The sequence below is a fragment of the Ranitomeya imitator genome, chromosome 9 (assembly GCF_032444005.1).
Source record: "Ranitomeya imitator isolate aRanImi1 chromosome 9, aRanImi1.pri, whole genome shotgun sequence".
NCBI classification, from domain to species: Eukaryota; Metazoa; Chordata; class Amphibia; order Anura; family Dendrobatidae; genus Ranitomeya; species Ranitomeya imitator.
This window is the reverse complement of record NC_091290.1, coordinates 87,540,738-87,556,290: the sequence shown is the minus strand read 5'-3', so window position 1 is coordinate 87,556,290 and position 15,553 is coordinate 87,540,738. Positions and strand designations below refer to the sequence as shown.

General features: G+C 42.9%; 1 protein-coding gene across 1 annotated transcript in view; it reads right to left on the bottom strand.

Annotated features, from left to right (window-relative positions):
- Positions 1-772: 772 nt before the first annotated feature.
- DEPDC7 (DEP domain containing 7) overlaps positions 773-15,553 on the bottom strand; it is a 101,055-nt gene continuing 86,274 nt past the window's right edge. The window contains exons 7-9 of the mRNA XM_069739152.1: positions 10,473-10,598; positions 9,197-9,275; positions 773-1,072 (exon numbers count right to left, since the gene is read on the bottom strand). Of these exons, the coding sequence (XP_069595253.1) occupies positions 858-1,072; positions 9,197-9,275; positions 10,473-10,598 (420 nt within the window). The 3' untranslated portion in view covers positions 773-857. The remainder of the gene's footprint in view (positions 1,073-9,196; positions 9,276-10,472; positions 10,599-15,553) is intronic.

Here is a 15,553-nt window from a genome sequence, read left to right as displayed (position 1 = left end):
CGCTCTCAGGTGGTGCCTTCATGGGTGATAAAAAGCTATTTAAAAAAAAAAAAAAACACGGACGGTGCAGCCCTGGTTTTGATCCCTTACGGTTGCCATCATCCTCCTTCCCTGCATCATGTGGATGACAAGTCATTTCGTGTCCCCCCCACCCCCATGCTTCTGTGCAGGAGTTCTCGTACTGTAGTACACATGCACAGTGAAAGGCCAAAGCACGACAATGACCTATAAAGAAAGCTGGAGCGCGAGCACTGCAGTACTTTGCCATTCGCAGGGCAGAGATAAGTGCGCCTGCACAGAAGCACAATGGGGGACACTGGATGATTGATGCATCATCCACATGAAGCAGAAAAGGAGGATGGCGATTGTAAGAAATGAGGCACCAGATCTAGAACAGATGCCCAGACTGCTGTCTGAGTACAATAAAAGCAGTTTTTTGTGCCTTGTATAGGGAATTTGGGACATGCATACAGCATTCTAGTATACTGTGAAATAGGGTTTATAAGTTGCTGTACTTTACATATGGATAACCTGGTCACAGGTTCCCTGGAAGCAGAGTTCATGGCAGTGGTTGAACTTGCGCAGTTCCTGTGCCTGCAAGATCACCGTGATGTACCCCTGCTAGTCATACTGTGTGAACACTTCCCCATTATTGTGTACATATACTTCAGGTATTTTCAAGTATTGAGGTGGTGTTTATATAGGGGATGACTCCCAACAATTCCACATTGATCATTTGTAATAAATGACAAGTCATCGCACACCAACAGAATAGAAAAGTAAACCTTTTTATTAAACACAAAAGACTGATAGAAACATATACAATATTAACACTTTACATTATTTACATTCATTTTTTACATATACACAGTGCTCACTTTATCACCAAAGAACTGGATGAAAATCTCCGGATGACTTTTATAGAACTGACCCAACAGCCGTTTCTTCTCTTTGGGGGAAAGTTTTGTGTCCTCATAGATCGTTTTAAGTAAAGTCCAAAGCTCAGTCTGTGTCGTTTTCTGTGTGTTTCTGTCAAACTCACCTTTATCCACTCTCTGGCAAAAACTGTAACCTGGAAGTTAAAGGAGGCACAATTCAGTGAAGATCTCCAACAGATGCACAAACCCTTTACAGTAATAAAATCAGCTATCCTATGTATTAACTGTGCATGATTTCATTTAAAAGTACAACTACATTAAGGGGTCGTCTGGTTTATAAAATTATTTTTCAGTAAAATCTGAGTAGGGGTCCTCAGGAGCCTGTTTTCATAGTGGCCTTTACCAAGTTTTGCTCCGCAGCACCCGACATCTGCATATCACAATCGACTGATTGGAATGGTGTAATCCATATTACTTCTGTTGGAAACCTCTTACCAAGTGTTCGATAGATTCAGAATACTGGGTACTCTGAAGTCTGCTCAACAACTTAAGGCCGGTTTCACACGTCAGTGGCTCCGGTACGTGAGGTGACAGTTTCCTCACGTACCGGAGACACTGACTCACGTAGACACATTAAAATCAATGTGCCTCTGCACATGTCAGCGTGTTTTCATGGACCGTGTGTCCGTTTGGAAAACACGGAGACATGTCAGTGTTCGTGGGAGCGCACGGACCCATTAAAGTCAATGGGTCCGTGTAAAACACGCACCACACACGGATGTTGTCCGTGTGCAGTCTGTGTGCCGTGCATGAGACAGCGCTACTGTAAGCGGTCCCCCGTGTGTGATGCTGAAGCCCCATTCATTTCTTCTCTCCAGCAGCATTTGCTGGAAAGAAGGAATGAATAATCTATTTTTTTGTTTTTAAAATAAAGTTGCTGGTAATCTGCCCCCTCCCACCCCCTGTGTGCCCCCCTGCTGGCATTAAAATACTTACCCAGCTCCCTCGGCGCTTACATCCTCTCAGCGTCGCTGCTTGTCCTGTATGAGCGGTCACGTGGTGCCGCACATTAGTGATGAATATGCGGCTCCATCTCCAATAGGGGTGGAGCCGCACATTCATTACTGTAATAAGCGGCACCACGTGACCGCTCATACAGGACAAGCAGCGACGCTGAGACGATGTAAGCGCAGAGGGAGCTGGGCAAGTATATTAAGGCCAGTGGAGGGGGGGGGGGGGGGCACAGGGGGTTGGAGGGGGCAGATTACCAGCAACTTTATTTAAAAAAAAAAAAAAAAAAAAAAATAGATTATTCATTCCTTCTTTCCAGCAAATGCTGCTGGAGAGAAGAAATGAATGGGGCTTCAGCATCACACATGGGGGGGGGGGGACCGCTTACAGTAGCGCTGTCTCCTGCACGGCACACAGACTGCACACGGATAAAGTTACTGGCAACTTTATTTTAAAAAACAAACAAAAAAAAATCATTCATTCCTTCTTTCCTGCGAACGCTGCTGGGAAAAAGGGATGAATACCGGCTTCAGCACCGGACGCAGGGGACAGCGCTTAACTCTAGCGCTGTCTCCTGCACGGTCCGTGTGGTCCTCAGTCCGCACAAGGGCGGCACATGGCTGCCGCACGTGTGCCACACTGATGTTCAACGTACAGACACTGATAATTCCGGTACCGATTTTTCCGGTACCGGAATTATCTGGACGTGTGAGAATGGCCAAAGACACTTTACTTTTTTATAAATCTGATTTTATTAAATGTTATGGAAAGTGGAAAAAAAACCACCACATTTGAATTGCAATAATGCTTGGATCATGGTTCTGATAAAGCCAACATGGATTTTCTGCAATCACATGCAACATATTCTAATGGGGTTGCTGGAAACTGCATAGGCATGTACAATTTCATGTAACCACCCCACCCCCATTGCAACACTGTATAGTCGTATGCAATCCTTATTAAAATATAAAAAACTTGCAGGTGTGAATTACTTATGAATGGCCAATTGTGATTCCTGCATCCAGTGTCAGTTATGGCAATTGTGCCAATGATAAGGAGCCCGCTGCTCCTGCCTGTTCCTGAAAGGACAGGAAGCATGGGGCAGTTTACACAAACTGACCAAAGGCCCCAAATGGCCACCAAAATCGGTGTTTATAGTAGTCACTTACTATCCTGTACATCGGCAGATCTCAACCAACAATGAGCACTGAACAAACTAAGATTTCTCAGTGCTTATAGGCTGGCATTCTTGGCAGCAAGATCCCAATTACACAGGACCTATGATGCCAATAACAATGATTTAAGCAAGTTTATTAAAACCATTTCCCCTGATGACAGTTTCTCATCAGGGCTGCCAACTGCCAAGAAATTCCAGGACAGTTCAAATCTAAAAATAAGGCACTTTTGCAATCAAACAAAAAAAACAAAAAAAAAACCCACAGGTTGGCAACCATGTTTCTCGTTCATTGGCAGCCTGTTTATACTGCACGATGAGATACAAGCATTACTAGGAACATTCATTTGAGAATTTTAGTGCAAATGCATTTTAACCCCTTAATGACCAAGCCAAATTTTACAATTCTGACCACTGTTCCTTTATGTGGTAAAAACCTATGGAACCTTTCAACGTATCCAACTGTTTCGAAGACTTTCTTGGTGACATTGTACTTCATGATAGTGAAAAAATTTTTGATATGACTTGCATTTATAAAGTTTAAAATTCTGCAATTTTCATACTTAATTTTTGTGCCCTTAACCAATTTACCCCCACGGGTGGTTTGCACGTTAATGACCGGGCCAATTACTACAATTCTGACCACTGTCCCTTTATGAGGTTATAACTCTGGAATGCTTCAACGGATGCCAGTGATTCTGACATTGTTTTCTCAAGATATATTGCACTTCATGATAGTGGTAAAATTTCTTCGATATAACTTGCATTTATTTGTGAAAAAAAAACAAAAATTTGGCAAAAATTTTGCAATTATCCAACTTTGAATTTTTATGCCCTTAAATCAGAGATCTGTCATGTTACTTAATTATTTTACATTCCCCACATGTCTACTTTACATCAGCACAATTTTGGAACCACTTTTTTTTCTTAGGGAGTTATAAGGGTTAAAAGTTGACCAGCAATTTCTCATTTTTACAAATACCAATATTTTTTAGGGACCACATCTCATTTGAAGTCATTTTAAGGGGTCTATATGAAAGAAAATACCCAAGTGTGACACCATTCTAAAAACTACACCCCTCAAGGTGCTCAAAACCACATTCAAGAAGTTTATTAACCCTTCAGGTGTTTCACAGGAATTTTTGGAATGTTTTAAAAAAATTAACTAACTTTTTCACAAAATATTTACTTCAGCTCCAATTTGTTTTATTTTCCCAAGGGTAAGAAGAAATTGGACCCCAAAAGTTGTTGTGCCATTTGTTCCGAGTATGCCGATACTCCCGATGTGGGGGTAAACCACTGTTTGGGCACATGGTAGAGCTCGGAAGGGAAGGAGCGCCGTTTAACTTTTCAATGCAAAATTGACTGGAATTGAGATGAGACGCCATGTTGCGTTTGGAGAGCCCCTGATGTGCCTAAACATTGAAACCCCCCACAAGTGACACCATTTTGGAAAGTAGACCCCCTAAGGAACTTATCTAGATGTGTTTTGACAGCTTTGAACCCCCAAGTGTTTCACTACAGTTTATAACGCAGTCGTGAAAATAAACATTTTTCCCACAAAAATGTTTTAGACCCCCAAATTTTTATTTTCCCAAGGGTAACAAGAGAAATAGTTGTCCAGTTTGTCCTGAGTATGCCGATACCCTATATGTTGAGGTAAACCCCTGTTTGGGCGCACAGGAGAGCTCGAAAAAGTAAAACAGTGGTCCTTCCCTTCCAACTCAGAATTGGCTGGAATTGAGATCGGACGCCATGTCGCGTTTAGAGAGCCCTGATGTGCCTAAACAGTGGAAACCCCCAATTCTAACTGAAACCCTAACCCCAACACACCCCGAACCCTAATCCCAACCGTAAATGTAACCCTAACTTTAGCCCCAACCCTAGCCCCAACCCAAACCCTAGCCCCAACGGGAAAATGGAAATAAATAAATTTTTTTAATTTTTTTTATGTTTCCCTAACTAAGGGGGTGATGAGGGGGGTTTGATTTACTTTGATAGCAGGTTTTCTAGCGGATTTTTATGATTGGCAGCCGTCACACTGAAAGACGCTTTTTATTGCAAAAAATATTTTTTGCGTTACCACATTTTGAGACCTATAATTTTTCAATATTTTGGTCCACAGAGTTATGTTGAGGTCTTGTTTTTTTTGTGGGACGAGTTGACGTTTTTATTGGTAACATTTTCGGGCAAGTGAATAACCAAAAACCAGCTATTCATGAATTTTTTTATTTGGGGGGGGGGGGGGGGGTGTTTATACTGTTCTGCGTTTGGTAAAATGGTTGAAGCAGTTTTATTCTTTGGGTCAGTATGATTACAGCGATGCCTCATTTATATCATTTTTTATGTTTTGGCGCTTTTATACGATAAAAACTATTTTTCTAGAAGAAATGATTATTCTTGCATCGCTTTATTCTGAGGACTAACTTATTTTTTCGCTGATGCCTTGTACCGATCGCCTCAGGGAAGCCCGCAGGGAGCCCCCTCCCTGCGCGATGCTTCCCTATGCCCCCGGAACACTGTGATCATGTTTGATCACGGTGTGCTGGGGGTTAGGGGGTTAATGTGCCGGGAGCGGTCTGTGACCACTCCTGGCACATAGTGCCGGTTGTCAGCTGCGATAGCCAGCTGACACCCGGCCGTGTTCCCCCCGTGAGTGCGGCCGATCACGCTGGACGTACTATTCCGTCCTTGGGAATTAGGGCCCACCCCACATGGACGGAGTAGTACGTCCAATGTCAGAAAGGGGTTAAATAAAAGTCACAAAATCGTTCATAAACATTTCCCACATGAACCCCTTACATCAGCACAATTTTAAAAATTATTTTTTTATTAGAAGTTAGAAGGTTTAAAAGTTGACCAGTGATTTCTGATTTTTCCAACAAAATCCTTTAACCCGTTAACGTCTGCCGATACAGCGGCAATTAAGGATACTTATTCCTCAGCTCCACTTTTTAAGTCTGATTTCCCATTTAATTTCTCTTCTGATGTGATTGTACATCAGAGGAGAGAAATTGGGTCCCCTGAGCCCCTCTGGTGTCTCTGCATCCCCCTGTGAAGTCCCCATGCTGCTGGAGTCTTCTTCCAGGAAGTAAATGGCGGGCGAATGCGCAGTGCGCCCTCCAACATCTGCTCGTCAGCACCTGGCAACAATTGGAAATTTTTCCCACTGGTTAATTTTGATCATTGTGATAGGGTCTCAGTGAGGGGAAATGAGGAAAAAAAAAAAAAAAAAAAAAAAAAAAAAAATCGCTGGTCAACTTTTAATCCTTATAACGTCCTAACAAAAAAATAAAAAATTATATTTCCAAAATTGTGCTGATGTAAAGTTGACATGTGGGAAATGTTTATTAACTATTGTGTGACACCACTGATTTAAGGGTACAAAATTAAAAACTTTGAAAATTGCTAAATGTTTGCCAATTTTTTTCCTCATACATAAATGCAACTTATATCGAAGAAATGTTACCATTAACATGAAGTACAATATGTCACAAAAAAAGGTGTCTCAGAATCAGTGGGATACCTTGAAGCGTTCTAGAGTTATAGCTTCATAAAGTGATAGTGGTCAGAATTTTAAAAATTGGCTTGTCATCAAGTATCAAATTGGCTCTGTAACTAAGGGATTAAGGCACCACATCACATTAGGAGTGACTGAAGGCCCTATATGATCGAAGATACCCACAAGTGACACCAGTTTAAAATCTGTAACCCCCAGTGCTCAAAACCACATTCAAGAAGTTTATCAACCATCAGTTGCTTCACAAGAACTGAAGCAATGTGGAAGGAAACCATGAACGTTTAACTTATTTACAAATAAAATTATTTTAGACCCAATTGCTTATTATTTTCACAAGCATAACAGAAAAAAAAAAAAAAAAAAAAAAAGGACCCTAAAATCTGTTGTGCATGTTTTCCTCTTTCTTTGAGTATGCAGATACCCCGTATGTGGGGGAAATTATTGTTTGGGTGCATGGCAGGCTCAGATGGGAGGGAGCACAGTCTCACTGATATGCCTTAAAAGTGGCAACCCCCCACAAGTGACCACATTTTGGAAACCAAACCCCCCCCCCCCTCAATGATTTTATCCAGGGGTAAAGATAGCATTTTGAACCCACAGATTCAACAGAATATGACAACATTAGTGCATGCTACTCAAGTTTGCTTGGGTGCTCGGGAATGCAGAGTATCCCAAGTACTTGAGTGACATGCTTGAGACCCTGCCACACAAGTTTTGCAGGTGTTAGACACCTAAAAAAAAAATAAAAAATCATGAGACAATCTGTGATACTCTGTACACCCTAGGACACGAAGCAAACTCTAGTGGCGAACACTTGCGCTTAGCACTAGCCATCATTTGTTTTGTTTTTCCAAAGAAAGGAATTTTTATCTAACTAAGGGGGTGACAGAGGGATTCAATTTACTATTTTTATAGTGCTTTGGAACAAAGCACTATATTGTTATTCCATCGTAGTTAACTTCTTATTATTAGGCTTTTTTCCGCAATTAATGTGGCCCGAACCGCTGCACGCACAGACTCCAGTGAGGTGTCATTTCGAAGCCAGCATCCACGAGAGGTGTGCTTAGTATTTTTCGTGTCAATCGGATTTGTAGTTTTGGCGCAATTTGCGTTTGAAATTTTTTTTTCCCCTCATTGGAATGCATTGCCTCAATGTTTTTCAATGGGGAAATTTTCCCATAGGGTATAATGGCCTGATTTGAGGCAATTTCAAAATAACTACCAACTGCCACCTGGCTGATTAGCTCATTGATATGCGCAGTCAGACCCAGTTACTATGCTAACACCTACGAACTCTACATGACCCCACCAGGACACAGTTTTGCCAGATAATATCAGCTCTTAAAGTGACCCGCCCATCAAATTGGCACCTGAGGTGCCCAGCTCACCAAATCCTCAACCCTGAGGGGCTACAACTACCAAACCAGCGCCTGAGGGGCACCCAAGTATGAAAGTCTTGCAGGGGCAGCCCGGGCACCATTCCAAAGCACTATCTGTAGTTCCTTCAGGAAATACCCATCTAGTTCTTATTAGGCCTTTTTCCCGCAATTAATGCGGCCCGAACCGCTGCACGCAGACTCCAGTGAGGCGTCATTTCGAAGCCAGCATCCGAGAGGTCTGCTAAGTATTTTTCGTGTCGATCCGATTTGTAGTTTTTAAAAATCGCATTTAAAAAAAAAAATTCCCATAGGAAATAATGGCGAACTTTCCATTACCCCCAACTTGACCTTCCAAAAATGGCAGCTATGCAAATGTACGGTGTCCATTTTAGGACATAATCATTTATCAAAGTCAAACATCAGAATAAAGTGACTGACACCCTCTCGTCCCGTGTGTGAAAAGTGCGCCCCCGGCCCCCAAATTGGACCCCGAGGTTCCCCGCCCACCAAATTGGCACCTGAGGGGCATCCAAGTGTAAAACTCTTACGGGGCAGCCTGGGCACCATTCCAAAGCACTATCTGTAGTTCCTTCAGGAAATACCCATCTAGTTTATTTTGATCACCGATTGTGTGTATCCTAGTGATCAATAGGAACAAATGGGAAAAATTCCCTACTGTTGAGGATACCAGTCCACTGATCTCAGTGGGTGCACTTTGCACGCACCTGTCATTTTTTCCAGGAAAACTACATGGAGGGCAGCGGTATCAGGGACCCCATTTCTCTCTTCTCCAATATGCTGGATCATATCAGAGGAGAGGGAAATGATTTGTAAGCTGGACTTGGTCATCTCCGCTATTCAGTGAATAACTGATCATGTGACAGGGGACCATAAAAAAAAAAAACTGGTCCCGATCATGTTCTCCAGGATCTCTGCTACCCCTGGTAGCTGAGACCCCAGAGATTTGCCAACACTGGAGGCACTATACCCTTATTTTTCAGCGCTGTTAAAAAGCGGTGCTGAGGAATAAGTACCCTTAACTGCCGCCGTTAAAAGGCATATTGGAGGTAGTTAAAGGGTTAAGAACATGAATAAAAAGCACACAAACTCATAACAGTAACAAAAAAAAAAAAAAAACATTTGACAAATCAGATCTGACTTAAGCATTTTTTTTTTCTTCTCAGTCAACCGCTTCCATTTAAACTGATGCTTGGGTATATTTAATAAATTTTACCAGTGTCTTTGTCAGGGTCTCTTCCTTGTTGTATTGCTGCAAGTTTACCACTAACCATCTTGTGCAAAGACCCAGGAACCTAGGGGAAAGGAGAGAATGCTGCAGCCATCACACTGAGGAGCTCCATAATAGAGACATTGTAATGCTTCCATATGAAATCATGTAGCAGAGAAATACAACGCACAAAACCTTAGCAGCTCTTTCTATTGACTTCAGTGCAACTCATATGGGCATATGATCTCTGAAAAAGTTCTAGATCTCCAGCCAATAAAACATGCAAGTCAATGTTAATGTTGTGGTGCTTGTGCAGATTGAGAGCATAGTTTGCCGATAGATGCTACTGTGCATGTGCCACTGGCGCCAACTTTTTTTGGTCCAGCAAAATGGCATCGGCGCATGTGCAGTAGCATCCAACTGAAAGCTAGAGAGGCTAATGCACATGTGCCAGTACCATTTTGCTGAAGGCAATTTTTTTTTCTAAAAACCACAATATTAACTGCAATATTTAAAATAGGAGGCAGGTCTCAAGGTTCATCGACCTGTCATTTAAGTAACAATGATGAAGAGGCGGCCAAAGAAAGCCCCCGTTCACAGTCCGCCCCAAAGCCCGAGCATCTCTAACTGAAAGCTGCAAAGATTAAACAACCAAGAGACAGATTTCCTCAACCCAGATATTTTAATCAGTATAACTGCTTAAACATGACAATGCCTGTAGTTTACTTAAAAGACTGCTGACAGGTTCACTTTAACATGGGAAATGTTTTTGTTTTTGAAAAGGTCACTGCTGATTTATTAAGATTAGTGATGAGCGAGTACTCAATGCTTGGGTGACCTCCGAATTGTTAGTGTTCGGAGATTAAAGTTTTCATCACCACAGCTGAATGATTTACATCGGTTAGACATCTAGATTACATGTGGGGATTCCCTAGCAGCCAGGCAACCCCCACATGTACTTCTGCTGGCTAATAGCTATAAATCATTCAGCGGAGGCGATAAAAACTTAATCTCCGAACACTAACAAATACTCGGAGATCACCCGAGCGTGCTCTGGAAAACCTGAGCAACAAGTACTCGCTCATCACTAATCTTACAGATTGATGGGGATGACTATACCATGAGGTTATAAGTGGGGAAAAAAAAAAAAAAAGGATAGATCATACACCCTACAATTTGACAAGTGTTTCTTATGGACCAGGTAGTCTGGCACCAAAAAAAATGAGACAAGGAAAAGCAACAATACATTTTTATTCACCCAACTCAAAGCATCTCTACGTACCTTAAATACATCTTTATGATGATCCAAGAGAAAGAGCACCAGAAGATCACACTTCCCTTTGGATAGATTTTTGTTATTTACGACAGCTTTAGAAAACTTCCTTTTCACAGTCATTCTGTTATCGCTCTAGAATTCAAATAAAAGCACACAACATGAATGTTACTATAACCGCCCCCCAATGACAACATTTGGAAAATGCAATACTTGCATATTTCAGTGACCAAGCAAGCGTGCTATGCAATGTGCTACACAACCTGTCACTGCAGAGCTCGTCCACATTCCAGAAATACAGCGATGTCAAGAGCTGTCTGTTAGTCATCACAACCCGCTCACAGGTGATTACAGAAAACAGATGGGACAAAGTATTTAGCTGCCTGACAAATTCTCCAAGGGGTCAAGGACCTCAAAGATTAATTGTGATGCTGGGATCACACTATTACCAGGACTTGTACATTACTACCCATGTAAAATATTTACCGTATATACTCGAGTATAAGCCGAGATTTTCAGCCCATTTTTGGGGGCTGAAAGTCCCCCTCTCAGCTTATTCTTTAGTCATACCCAGGGGTTGGCAGGGGAGGGGGAGCTGTTTAATTATACTCACCTGCTCCTGGTGCGGTCCCTGCAGGTCCCCGCTGCAGCAGCTTCTTCCTGTACTGAGCGGTCACATGGTACCGCTCATTACAGTAATGAATATGCGGCTCCACCTCCCATAGGGGTGGAGCCGCATATTCATTGCTGTAATGAGCGGTAACGGTGACCGCTCAAAACAGGAAGAAGCTGCGGTGCCGGGGAACCAGGGACCGCACTAGGAGCAGGCGAGTATAATGGGGTGGGGGAGCGCTGCGCGATAGTCACCTTTCCTCGTTCCGGTGCTGCTCCATCTTCAGCATCTTCTGCAGTAACGCTCAGGTCAGAGGGTGCGGTGACGTGGTTAGTGCGCGCCCTCTGCCTGAACTTCAGTGCCAATATAAACTGTGCAGAGGTGTGGGTTAAATCTTCGCTGCCTTAATGATGAAGTTCCAAGGATAATAAATTTAAAAGGTGGTTTATTCAACGCGTTTCAAGGTCAGTGCGACCTCTTCAGGAAATCCCACATACAACAGGTATGTTGTTAAGAAAACAAAGTCCATCTACTTTAAAAAGATAATCTGTAACTCTGTTCAAAATTCAGTGTTGATTCACTTGCTAAACATACACAACGTGGGGGCATTCCGATCACATGTTTCAGCCATATTCACAAATGCCACACCCAATAGCTGTGGATTTCATTGATTGATAGGACAAAAAAAAAAGACAGGCTGTGTGCACACGATGCAGATTTAGTGCAGATTCAGTGCGGAACTGCAGCGTTTTTTTCTGCGCAGAAACGCTGCAGAACTGCACTGTGATTTACAGTACAATGTAAATCAATGAAAAAAAAAAAAAGCTGTGCACATGGTGCAGAAAAATATAGTTCTTACCGATAACGGTATTTCTCTGAGCCCATGACGGCACCACGGAGAGAGGGGATCCGCCCACCAAGGACAGGAAACCTACAGATAAAAAGGGCGGTACCACTCTCCCGCATCAGTTTTTTACTAGAGAAAAACGGGAGACTATGGAACAGCTTATTAGTTTCAATATTACTTAACTTAATTGAGATACCGCGTGACCTGTCATAAATAAACTATGACACTATATTAACGTGCACACCCATGAGTGAAGGAAGGGAATGTACGGGCGCCGTCATGGGCTCAGAAATACCGTTATCGGTAAGAACTATATTTTTCTCTGTCGCCCATGACGGCACCACGGAGAGATTTGCATAGATAGTACATTCAGGGAGGGACCACCGCTTCCAGAACCCTTTACCGAAAGTAAGGTCCGAAGAGGAGATAAGGTCCAATCTATAGTGCCTATAGAATGTGGAAGGTGATGACCAAATAGCAGCTCTACATATCTGGTCAATCGAAGCTCCGGCCTTCTCCGCCCAAGAAGCTGCCACTGCTCTCGTTGAGTGAGCCTTGACCTCCACTGGAACAGACATTCCACTTGATGAGTATGATAGGCTGATAGCATCTGTGATACATCTCGCCAGAGTAGCTTTGGAGGCCTTTTTCCCCTTCCAGGGATCCTGAAAGCACATAAAAAGAGGCATCCTCCCTACTCTCTCTGGTGGCTTCTAAGTACTGTATGAAGCATCTCCTGACATCTAGTGTATGCAATGATTCCTCCTCCCTATTTTTAGGGTTAAGACAAAAGGAGGGTAGAGATATCTCTTGAGTTCTGCGGAACCGGGATGCCACCTTCGGGAGGTATGCTGGATCTATTTTGAGAGTAACACTATCCTCTAAAAATCTTGTATAAGGGAGGGTTAGCAGATAGTGCCTGTATGTTGCTTATTCTACGAGTAGATGAGAGGGCGACGAGCAGGGATGTTTTGAGGGATAGGAGTTTTAATGGGATATCCTCTAAGGGTTTGAAGGCGGTTTAGACAGGGTTTTAAGGACCGAAAATAAATCCCATTGAAGGGAACTTTACTGGAAGTGGCCTCGAACTACCTGCTGCCCTGATGAACCTGGAAACCCACCGATTCATAAAGTGATGTTTTAAGGGACAGATTCCCAGAGAAGCCTCTGACCGGGGTTCAAAAGGAGGTTTGGATAGGGATACAATATCCAAGTTTAAATTCCAAGGAGGAGTAAACCGAGAGGGGATGGGTCTAGACCTGGCCAACGCTTTGATGAACCTGGATATCCCAGATACCCAGCCAGGTCGTAATTGTACAGGGCCCTTAAAGCCAAGACCTGAACATATAAAGTATTTGTGGCTAGTCCCTGTTCCAATTCCTTGCAGAAACTCTAAGACAGTTGTTATTGGAAACTCCCTCTTCTAAATTGGAACCTGAAAGGAAGTTCATCCAGGTATCCCCCCCCCCAGCAGTTTGGTGGTTCCTATATGGTCTTCTCTACTCCTGGAAACATTCACGATCAATATTATGGCTAATATTCTGAGGAGTTGCACCAGAGATGTCTGGGTGACCAGCCTTTTGACCATTGCCACATATTAGGGCTCTGAGTACCGGCCCCCGACCACCTGCTCTATATTTCCACGAGGAGGGGACTTGGAGAAGCAACATGTGCCTGTTCAGACTGGATTACCCAGTCATGCACCGCGACGTCTGCTTGCGTCATAAGGGCGCGTTCTCACCCCGCGCGTGCGCACTAGCCTCCGGTCCTGGACTGCGGGAAGATCAAACCAATAACAGTTAGTACATGGATAATGGCAGAGCATTAGGATGTACACACATTACTCATCCAGGAGATGACGTCTATTCCGAATCCTTAGGTGTCTAAACCCTAAATAAGGGTTGGATGTTATTGCAACTAAGGAATACACAATCCGGCAGGTAATATTTCCTAACATCACCAGAGTTGGCCTTCTCATTAGAAATGTTGAAAGGGAAACGTGGATCACCACTCCTATTTTACTGACACTACACGCATATACATATCCTAAGAGGCAAGCTTGTCAGTATTATAGACAGCCATGGAGGGAGTAGCCATACTCTATGGCTAGAGAAAAGCAGGATTCTTCCCACCAGAGAGATGCTGATTCGCCACAAGGTGCCAAAGGCAGACATGCCGTCCCTGGTAACCATAATGCAATGTACTTATGGGACGAGAATCTGTCTACTGGATGTTAATCAAGGAAACCAGCCCGATTGTCACATGTGGAATTGGGAAGGATTGTTTCCTTCCACCTCTTGGTATTTTCTGCTCCCAGGACAGTAGTCTGTCTCTTTATAGGTTGAGAAAAACTGTTCCATACGGAAGAACTGCTAATTTACTCAAACAATTAAAGCAAAGCTGCCTGCTAAGCCCTGTTGTAAAGAATGAATCAACAGAAGTTAGAACTGGGTACAAAATCACTAGGACTCTATAAGCCAGGGTTGGGGCCCAAGACAAAAAATGTGAAATGGTAGACCAACGATATGCCTTGTGCGTGGCTGCATGCCTAAATCAGAAGGTCTAACCCAGAGCCAACCGAAGTACTAGCATAGGGGCACTGAAGCAATATGATGCAATAAGATGACCGTAAGCACACATTTTGATGCATGGAGGCGCTATTGATGCAATGTGAAGCAAAAGCACAATGAAGCATCACGATGCAATATGATGCAATACAATGCATAAAGGCAATATGAAGCACTATGATGCGACATGATGTAATATGATGCAACATGAGGCACTGTCAACTATGATGCACAGAGGCAATAAGAAACACTAACACATGATGCACAGAGGCACCATGATGCAATATGATACACAGAGGCACTCGATATGACGTATAGAGGCACTAAGATGCAACATGATGCACAGAGGCACTCAATATGATGCATAAAAGCACAATGATGCTATATGAAGCAGAGGTACTCAATATGATGCATAAAAGGCACTATAAAGCAACATGATGCACAGCGGCACTCAATATGATGCATAGAGGCACTTAATATAATGCATAAAAGCACTATGATGCAATATGATACACAGATACGCCATATAATGCATAGAGGCACCAAGATGCAATATTATGCACAGAGGCACCTAGAATAATGCATAGAGGCACTATGATGCCATAAGACACAGAGGCACTCAGTAAGATGCACAGAGGCACCATGCTGCAACATGATGCAGAGGCACGCAACATAAGGCATAGAGGCACCATGATGCAATATGATACGTAGAGGCATGTAATATAATGCATAGAAGCACTATGATGTGACATGATACAGAGACACTCGATATAATGCATAGAAGCAATATGATACACAGACACGCAATATAATGCGTAGAGGCACCGTGACACAGGGGCACTCGGTAAGATGCATAGAAGAATCATAATGCAACGTGTTGCACTCAATATAATGCATAAAAGTATCAACATGCCATGTGATGTCCAGCCACACACAATATAAAGCATAGAGCTAGTCATGCTTGAAGATGTCAAACCGGCCCATAGTTAAAAGCAAAAGAACAATCTCTCAGAGATACTGATAAGCCTCCACTGAATAGTGTATCTCATTTGTCCGACTGACC